This window comes from Phodopus roborovskii, unplaced genomic scaffold, assembly GCF_943737965.1.
Source record: "Phodopus roborovskii unplaced genomic scaffold, PHOROB, whole genome shotgun sequence".
Classification (NCBI taxonomy): domain Eukaryota; kingdom Metazoa; phylum Chordata; class Mammalia; order Rodentia; family Cricetidae; genus Phodopus; species Phodopus roborovskii.
Genome location: NW_026126571.1, coordinates 10353704 through 10364021, shown reverse-complemented (window position 1 = coordinate 10364021; position 10318 = coordinate 10353704). Strand labels below are relative to the sequence as shown.

General features: G+C 43.8%; 1 protein-coding gene across 1 annotated transcript in view; it reads left to right on the top strand.

Moving 5' to 3' along the window:
- Positions 1 to 101: 101 nt before the first annotated feature.
- The window catches only part of Polr1a (RNA polymerase I subunit A), a 53229-nt gene continuing 43012 nt past the window's right edge, over positions 102 to 10318 (top strand). The window contains exons 1-7 of the mRNA XM_051203273.1: positions 102 to 273; positions 2648 to 2852; positions 3645 to 3794; positions 6065 to 6172; positions 7126 to 7211; positions 7332 to 7435; positions 9501 to 9608. Coding sequence (XP_051059230.1) covers positions 197 to 273; positions 2648 to 2852; positions 3645 to 3794; positions 6065 to 6172; positions 7126 to 7211; positions 7332 to 7435; positions 9501 to 9608 — 838 coding nt within the window. The 5' untranslated portion in view covers positions 102 to 196. The remainder of the gene's footprint in view (positions 274 to 2647; positions 2853 to 3644; positions 3795 to 6064; positions 6173 to 7125; positions 7212 to 7331; positions 7436 to 9500; positions 9609 to 10318) is intronic.

Sequence of the window (10318 nt, the reverse complement as noted above, 5' to 3'; positions counted from 1 at the left end):
AGACTATTTCCTTCTCCTCCCGCCCCTGCCAGACGGCAAAAGTGAGCTCGTCCAAGTCGATGCGCCAGGCGGTGCTCCCCGCACGCACGCGCGGTGGGAAACACATGGTGGCTGCGCGCAGCAGCACTTGAGTGGATTTCGCCGGAGCTGACGGGACCTTCTCTCTGGGTGACGGATCTCAACACTGACTCGAAAGATGCTGGCCTCCAAGCACACGCCATGGAGGCGACTTCAGGGCATTTCCTTCGGGATGTATTCGGCTGAGGAGCTCAAGTAAGGAGTCGGCGGGATGCGCGTAGAGCGTGGTTGTGGCACCGGGCGCCGGGAACTACGGTTCCCAGAAGGCCTCGCGCCGACCCTGTCCGGGCGTCCGGCTGCCTGGCTCCTATTTGCCGGTACTAGGAAGGAATGCGCTGGGCCTCGGGGTGCCCTGCCTTGCTACGTCTATCCGTTCATCTTCCTCGTTAACGCACCAGTTTTATGCTCTCATGCCCGCCACGCGCGTATTAACTACCTGATTGCTGTCCTTTCGTCCAAGCAACGATGAACCTTTAAGTCTCAAATTGAGGCCTTGTTCTACTTTGTGAAGTCGCGGGAACTCTTCTTTAACCCTGTTTTGATCACGATAACATAGGTGCATCTCAAACTTGCATTAAAAACGCAACATGCACCCTCACTTCCACAAACTGAAAGGAACTATCATTCCAAAGCGACGAGCCAGGTTTAATACAAAATGAAATAATTCTAGACACCACTCTTAGATCTTATTTGTTAGACTTTTGCTACGTGTCTAACTTGATTTTACTCTCCTTTTCTCTATTGTGACTGCCTTAGGTCAGGTCTTTTGTCATGCTCAGATTGTCTAACCTTCATACATATCTAGTCAATCCTCCACACAGCTGTCAGAGTTGTCCTACAGTGTAAATTGTAGTCATACTAATATCATCCGTAAAACCTCCCTAGGAGTTTGCTCTTGGAAAAAAAACCTACAACAGTGGTTCTCAACCTTCATAATACTGCAACCCTTCAATACTTTTTTCTTCATAAAAAAATCACTTCATTGTTACTTCATATATGTAATTTTGCTACTGTTATGAATGGTAATGTAGATATCTGATCTGCAGGATATCTCCTGAGAACTGATGGTCTACAAGGATGCCCTTGCTGAGGCCAGTGACATTTGGCTCTGGTATTAAATAATTAATGTCCCCATTTACTGTTAGGAGCTGGTAGCTTTCTGTCTCCTTCAGAGTAAATGCCATGCCCTTAATATCATGGAACAGCCATTCTGGTCCTGAACTTGCTTTTACTCCACTCACCTTGATCACCTTGCTGTCCTCAACACTGAAGGCAGTATAGGACTTGAATATACACAGTGCCATAAAATACTTACAAATGGACAAAAAAAACCAAAACCAAAAACAAACAAACAAAAAAACCACATGGAAATATGCCCAGCATCCTAAAATCAACGCAGATCAGAACCATAGTGAGATGCCACCTCAACATATCATGGAAATAATGCCCAGCATCCTAAAATCAACGCAGATCAGAACCATAGTGAGATGCCACCTCAACATATCATGTATTATCAAAAAAACAAACACACACAAACCTAGAAAATAACAAGAGTTGATGAGGATGGTGCTGACATTTAAAAAAAACATCAAGTTAATAATGGCATTATTGTCTGACCTAGGAATTCTCCTGGGCACGTACACACCATCATAGCAGCTTTATTCACTATTGCCAAAAAGTGGAAAGAGCCCATATATTGTCCATCAGTGGATGAGTTGATGAATTGGCATATATACACAGCATGTATATACTCGACCCTAAAAAGGAAAGGCATATTTTATCTATAACTTTAAGGGTAGTGTGCTTAATAAAACAAGCCAGTCAGAAAGCCAGGTAGTGACTGTTCAATTTATTTAAGCAGGAGCTGGGACAGTCAGGTTAATGCGGATGGAAAGTGGAGGAAAGGTGACTGCCAGGGGGCAGGGAAAGAGGGATGATTTTATATATAGTGGGGTTTGCGTTTTACAAGATGAAGGCTTCTAGGGGTGGGCGGTGCCGGTGATGGCCCAGTGTGGCGAACTTAATACCGCTGAACTGCTCTTCTAAAAATGGTTTACAGGGGATGTTTTATGTATATTTTGTTGCAGTTTTAAAAATTAGGATTGAAAAACAAAACAGCTAAGTAATTTGTATCCTTCTTAAATGTTATGTAAATGTACTTTACAAAGCTTACTTTGCCTTTTAAATCTCATCTAATTTAGAAAATGGGGAGCCAGACTGACAAGGCTTTCATTGTTGTGTGAACACACAAATAGAGTTGAGTAGACTACACAGGGCTGTATAACACTTACTGTCAATATGTGGCATAATAACACACTGTTAATGGGTACAAGACTAGTTACTTGACAGATTCCATTACACAAGCTGATGAAACCTTGCATAAGGAAGTTGTTTATGATTTTAATTTTCTTGTATTTGTTACTCTGTATCCAGGAGTTCTTAAATGGCAATCCCCTCATTGAACCATTTGGACTCTCTAGTCAAGTCTGGTTTATAACCTGCCTCTCTCACCTCGGCATTGGAGAAGTTAATAACCTGAGCTTTCCCTGAATCTTTTTTTTAATCTCAGGAAATTAAGTGTAAAATCCATTACAAACCCTCGCTATGTGGACAGCCTGGGAAACCCTTCAGCAAATGGCCTGTATGACTTGGCTTTGGGTCCTGCAGATTCCAAAGAAGTGTGCTCCACCTGTGTGCAGGACTTCAGCAGCTGCTCGGGACACCTGGGCCACATTGAGCTCCCGCTCACAGTGTACAACCCTCTCCTCTTCGATGTATGTGCAGCCCTGGTCGTGTGGGTCTTGGGGTTGCTGGGCTTGTGAGGACCATCTCTTCTTCCTCTTTCTATAGAAAGAAAAACCCTTGACAGACCTAGTACAAGTCACCTTGAGTGCCCATTGCTCAAAATGCTTGAGACCAAAAGTGTCTTGAATTTCAGGTTTTAGAATTTTTACAAGCTACATAATGGTGATATTGTAGGCATGGAACCCAAATATAAACATGAATTCACTCATAGTTTATATATACCTCATATACGAAGCCTGAAGGAGATTATGTGTATTTCTTATGTGCCTGCATTTTTACTAAATAGATGTTGAATTTTTTATTTGTATGTCAGGGCTCAAAAACTTTGGGATTTTAGATTCTCACATTAGGGATGTTTGCCCTATAACTTCAACTTACCCTACAGATTTACCTGGAGAATTCCAGTTGAGAAAAGCCACAGCTAGATTTTGTTCATGTTAGAGAGAAATGTTTAGTGAGCCACCCACCCACCTATCCAAGACTCAAGGTCTAATTCAGATTTAATGCACAGATTTATGCCCTTTTGCTTCAACAGTGTGTGTCCTTCAGAAAGCTGGGTGGCAGTCACCTCCCTACTAATAGAGGGTGCTCCTGAGGTCATTGGCTTTTCGGGTTGCTCTCCTCTTGGCAGGCATAGAGGCAGAAGTAGAATTCTTAAGGAAATACACTATGAGAAGAAAAAAATCTCTTATACAGTGAAAACCACCATGAGTACTGTGTCTCTTTATAATGTCCCATTTCTCTTTGTCCCCACTCTTTAGAAACTCTACCTCCTGCTCCGAGGCTCCTGTTTAAATTGCCACATGCTGACTTGTCCCCGAGCTGCCATTCACCTGTTGGTCTGCCAGCTGAGGGTCCTGGAAGTTGGAGCCCTACAAGCAGTCTATGAACTTGAGCGAATTCTGAGCAGGGTAAGTTGGTAATAGAAACTAGGACATCAAGAGATGCTTGTATGTTGTCCTTAATTACCACCCACAATGGTCTCCAGAATGTCTGAATATTTGTTTATTTATTTTGAGACAGGATTTCTGTGTGTATAGCCCTGACTGTCCTGGAACTCACTCTGTAGAAAAGGCTGGCCTCAAACTCATAGATATCCACCTGCCTCTGCCTCCTGAGTGCCGGGATTAAAGGCTGCACCACACACCACACCACTTGGTACTCCTTGGATCTTATGATGATGCCAGCAGATAGATATTTTCCCCTGGCTCTGTGTGGAGCAGTGGTAGAAGAGGTAGATGGCAATGCACATCTAAACTTTCAGGCACATTATTTCTTGTCCAAGGGTTTCTTGAGGAATTAGCTGGTTGTAAGCTTGGATCAGAAATTACACTAGCCTGTGACATGACATGCCAGAGAGCAAGTTGGTGCTCACAGTCAGTCAAAAGGACACAGCCCATGTGAGGGATTTACAGCGGCCAAATCTGGGACAATCAAAAATTGTGGTAGTAAATTATTATGAGCCATTGAGTGCAATAGGAATCTACAGCATTCATGAGTTCACATGGATGTAAATAGAGAATGATGTGAATGACTAATAATTTAAGTAGTGGGCTGCTGGTACACTATGCAGCACATTGATATTCCTTACACACACTGCTACAGTACATTCTGCCTCACACATAATCATCTTTACTAACCACAGAGACTGAGGAAGACTGTCACTTTCTGTCTGATAGTCAGCCACCCCCCCCCCATTCAAGTAGTCTAAGTGAACAATACCTGACATTAAAAATTTAAATCATGTGCTATGTTCTAAGCTGTGGCAAAAAATGGCACATTGCTTCGGGGTTTTCCAACCACAAGGGCATTGGCTGAATCTTGCTCATGAAGAAACATCAAACATTGCCAAGTTGAATATTTTGTAAAACCCTCAACTTCAGAAATGTGAAGGCCTTAGTGACAAAGGAACTATTCCATTCTAAGACTGACAGGCTGCCTGCTGCTCTAAGAAGCACCTGAAAACTGTTCTCCTCACGACCTGGAAAGTCAGCATATGGATGCAACTGATCATTTTGCTGTCAAAGACATTATAAGGAGAGCTTTCAAGGCTTGGATGGTGTCTGGAAGTTAGATGGTAGTAGTTTATTGCTGTTAACTTACTGTTTTGATTATTGTAGTAAGGTCTTATTAGAGAGTATCCCTGTTAAAGACCTGGCTAGTCTGGAACTTGTTGTGTAGACAAGGCTGGCCTCGAACTCACAGAGATCTCCTTCCTCTGCCTCCTGAGTACTGGGATTAGAAACCTGAGCCACCATGCCCAATGATAGAAGTTGCTTTATAATGTGGGGTAGCTGTGGCTTCCTAATATTTTGCTTAGGAATTTGCATCTGTAATCTTGAGTCAGATTTACCTGTACATTTCCTTTCTCAGATTGCCCTATAGAATTTGGGAACCTATATTGGCTCAGCCTTAAAAAATGAATTAAGGAACTTCTCTCTTTAAATTTTTTTTATTTTATTTTTATTTTACATGTATTAGTGCTTTGCTTGAATGTATAAATGTGTTTCACATAACATGCCGTGTGCCTTGGGGGAGAGCATTGGATCTTCTGGAATTGCAGCTGCAGAAGGTCTGCCTGTGCAGTTGTACAAGGGTTGTTTCCTGAGGGTGCTGGTTTGTGTGTTGGGTTTGGGAAGTGGTAATTAAGAAATGAATTTGAGGCCAGGGCTATCTGTACACAGACCTCCAGGGGTTCTCAGACACATCTGTGCCAGTGTTTTCCACAGAGATGCATAAGGGTGCCGGGTGCCCCCTGCACCTGGGAGCATAAGAATCTGTGTGCCCCATACGCACTGACCTCCCTGGACCCTGTTTTTTGCTGCAGTTTAGCCCACTTCTACCTCACTGATCTATCAGCTCTTCAGACAATTAAAGCTTAGAAACACTTTTGTCCCACTTTTGTCTTGGGTCTTTGCAACCCTTAACTGACCCAAATAGTCCAGCCCACACTCACAGGAAAAGGCTTGTTGTTCTGTTTGGTTGTAAAACCTGGGGCCTTGTATGTGCTGGGCAAGCAAGTGCTCTGCTCCACCACTGTTTTGAAGCTGTAGCACAAACTAACTCTGGTTTCCTTTCCTCTTTTAGCTTGATCTCAGGCCTCGAAGAGGTCAGCCACAACTATGGTGTTCATCAGACATTTACTGTATTGTAGTATTACAGTAGCTTTCCTCTTTTTCAGTTTCTCGAAGAAACTGCTAATCCTTCCGCCTTCGAAATTCAAGAAGAGTTAGAAGAGTACACAAGCAAAATCCTGCAGAACAACCTCTTGGGGTCCCAGGGTGCACATGTGAGTTACTGCCATCTCCCTTTCTGTAATGCTTTGCTGTTAGCGTGAGCGTGATAACCACCGTTCCCCTATGCCAGGTGTTGTAGTAAATAAACGGAGAATGCAGAAGCTGCCCGAGGGACAGATGAACAAGAACTGGTACTGGCCCACATGGAATTGTTAGTGTTTCCATGGCAAAGGCTCTGCATCATCTCCATCAAACTGGCATCCTCTGTGCTCAGGAATAGAAAGCAGGGGGCAATGTCAAGATGCTCTGCTGTAGCCAGACCAAAGAGCTCTTCTTGAGGGACCTCAGAGCCTTGTCCTTAGTGATGTTTGATTGCCTTTCATGTGACCTCACAGATCGCTGTGTAAAGACTATCTTGTGGGACATTTTTGTTCTTTAAGTGAGGGTGTACTCTAGTAACTTTGTGTTGCTGTGATAAAACGCCATGACCAAAGGTCCCCTAAGGACGGAAGAGTTTATGTGTACTTATGGCTGCAGAGGTGGAGTTGTAATTGCAGGAGACCCTGGACTGAGAGATCTCTTCAGCTGCAAATGTGAAGCAGAGAGCAGACTGGGAGTGGGGCAAGTCTGAGCCTCTGAGGCCTGTGCCCACTAGTGCGCTTCCGCTAGCCAGGCCAAATCCCCAAAGGTGCCACAGCCCACCCAAACAGTGCCACCAACTAGGGACCAAGTGTTCAAATGCCTGAACTGGCGGGGGGTGGGGCACTTCTCATTCAAACCACCCCAGGATGATTTCCTCTAGTTCAAAAGTGAAAAGCCACTAAATACGCACAGATTGTATTCTTTTCGGAATGACAGACACTGTGGTGCAGGTATGGTACTACATATCTGTAATTTCATTACTTGAGAGACCAAAGTAAGGAGATTACAGATTTGAGGCTAATCTGGGCTACAAGGTGAGACCCTACTTAAAAATAAGTCACTGTAATATTCTGACTTTGAACAGGTGAAAAATGTCTGCGAAAGCAAGAGCAGGCTCATTGCTTACTTTTGGAAGACACATATGACTGCTAAGCGGTGTCCCCACTGCAAGTGAGTATTGCCCATCAGCCTTCTCGTTCTCTGGCTGAGCTGCTCTAGCCCATCTCTCAGCACTGCTTATCAAATGTCTCATTGGGGTTGGTTTCTCTCCCGTCATGTTCCCATGAATAGGACTGGACGGTCAGTGGTTCGAAAGGAGCACAACAGTAAGCTGACAATCACATATCCAGCCATAGCGCACAAGAAATCTGGCCAGAAGGATGCAGAGCCCCCAGGTAAGCAAGCCGGGTCTCTGAGGAACTCTAGCTGTGTTTCTCATGTGTGGCCTCAGCTGAGTCCTTGCTTCTTGGGGCTGGAGGATAAATGTTCTGTCTTGAGACTCCAACAAGGTTTGGTATATATAACAAATCTGTGCACTGTTCTATTTTTGTTTTCTTGAGGTTTTTTTTTGTTTGTTTGTTTGTTTGTTTAGTTGGTTGATTTTTTTTTTTTTTTTTTTTTGAGATAGGGTTTCTTTGTGTAACCCTGGAATTCTCTCTGTAGACCAGGCTGGCCTTGAACTCACAGAGATACTGATTCCCACCTTCTTGTGTAAAGACATCCATGGACCCTCACATCTGGCATAAATAACACTTAAATATTATTTACCCCCATTGGGCTGTCGAGATGGTTGAGCTGGTAAAGATGCCTCCTGCTAAGCCAGACAATCTGAGTTTAATCTCCAGGATGTGGGAAGAGAGAACCAACTCCTGAAAATCGTACTCTGATCTTCACCATGCCATGAACTATACATTTATCAATAGATAAATAGAGTTTTTTTTTTTTTTTTTTTTTTTTATTAGTTAAGGGAAAGATTAACTGAAAGTACAAAACAGGGCCAACAGCTTTTGTTTGTGGGTAGTTGAGAATCCGTGGCATGTGTGTTCCAGCTGGCAGTTGTCCCCTGTGTACTGACCACTGTCTAGTGCTGGGAACACACACACTGCATAGTCCCTGCCCTGATAAATCCAAAAAAGGGAAAACTGAGCAATGCTTCATTTCAATTGAGGAAATGGTGACAATTTTTATCCTACAGGATACTTAAATTACCTTTGTTCTTCCTCTGAGTGTTAGAAGTTAGCCTCTCAAATGGCAGCCCCAAATACAGTTTTCTACTTAATCTGTGCATAGCTCAGCCTCTCAGGGAATTTTGCTTAGTCCAAGAAGTCACCTTCACCTACTACCGTGGTATTTTTAAGTCAGTGTATTTGAATCTGTGGAAATCTCCACACAGGGACTAGCAGAAACAAGTGGATGAAAGTGCTCAGGGTCCAAACTTAGACTCTGTCCCCAGAACCCATCCTGGAAGAAAGAACCAGTGCCCAAAAGTTGTTGAATAAATTAGGAAACTTCCTCAGTAGAGTACCATGAATCCAAAAATATGATTGGAGCCAGGCATGGTGGTACACACTTTTAATCCCAGCACTCAGGAGGCAGAGGCAGACAGATCTCTGAGTTTGAGGCCAGCCTGGTCCACAGAGCAAGTTCCAGGACAGCCAGGACTACACAGACAAACCCTGTCTCCTAAAACGAGAAAAAAAAAAAAAAATTGGTGATTAGAGCTGGGCATGGTAGCATAGACTATTTAAGCCCAGGTCCTGGGAGGTGGGTACAGGAGGATCAGGACTTCAAGGTTAGCCTGGGCTGCATAAGATCGTCTCGGTAACAAACTAAAAAGTAGTCAGATGAAAACTATATAGCACTTGTTCATGTGTGCCTCTGATAACACCAAATAAACAGAGTTCTGATGAAAATAAACCCATGCAGCTGGGTGGTGGTGGTACACACCTCTAATCCCAGCACTTGGGAGGAAGAGGCAGGCAGATCTCTGTGAGTTCGAGACCAGCCTGGTCTACAGAGTGAATTCCAGGACACAGAGAAATTCTTCTGTCTCAGAAAACAAAAAGCCAACAACTACAGCCAAAAAGAAAGAAATCCATGTAAGATTTCTGTAATCTTGAGGTAATATTTCATTGGGTAGCCCACCCACGCTATCCTAAAACTCATGACCCTTCTGTATCATCCTGAATACTGAGGTAATAGGCCTGTACCACTGTGCCTGGCAAAATTTCAATGCCATGTAAAGTACTACATGAACAAAAGTACTGGAAAAGAATATTTAGACGTGAAGATACTTCTGTTAATAATATAAGCTATGGTGATGGTCTCTTGCTGTCCGTTGTTTTCCTCACTCTGGAAATTAGAGTACAGGTGGAAATCTGGGTTGAAAAGTTTGATGTTTGTGGGGAAGTTTCAAGCTTTTTAGAATGGGAACACAAAAATGGCTCTGTCTCGTTACAGAAGGAGAACCAGCAGCTCCAGGAATTGAAGAAGCTCTGATGGGGAAGCGAGGGTACCTGACACCTAGCAGCGCCCAAGAGCATCTTTTTGCCATTTGGAAAAATGAAGGTGCTGGAAAAACAGCCTCTGTCTGTTGATTTCCTGGTTCATTTCATTAGCCCACGCTTAGCTTCCTCAACCAAAGCTCTAATTAATGTCGCTCTTCCCTGAAATCCATCCATAGATCTGGGACACATTGACTTAGAGCCATAAAGGAGCGGGGGTCACCACGGCCTTGCAGTGACTGAGTCCAGCCACTCCATCTGTGAAGCAGCCCTGCAGGGCTCATTGTCACTCACCTATTTTAACAACAGCTCTCAGCAGGCAGAGGCAGGCGGGTCTCTGAGTTCCAGCCTAGCCCAGACTAGTTAGTGAGTTCCAAGACAGCTAGGGCTACAAGCTGAGACCCTGTCTTGGACTCTACCCCAGCCCCCAGAAAAAGATCTTTTAAATGTTGTGTGGGAATTCCTTTTGTGTCAGAGAATGAACTTTTGTGTGTTTCAGTTCCCTACAAAGAGGGAAATCTCCATTCCCTTTTGAATACATAGCAGTCTATGCATCCGTCTTCTAAGAGCGTGTCCTGGGACACTGACTCTGCTCTGTTTAAATGCTCATGGACAAGCATGGTGTTAACAGGGTACCGGGAATGAAAGCGTAAGCAAGTTAGTGACATACTCTGCCGGGCAGGTTTTATTTGTTTTCTCCAAGCTGTTTTAAGTTACTTGAAACTAAAATATGTCTCGGATCCAGTTTGCTAAAGAGCCTTCTTGGCATACTCA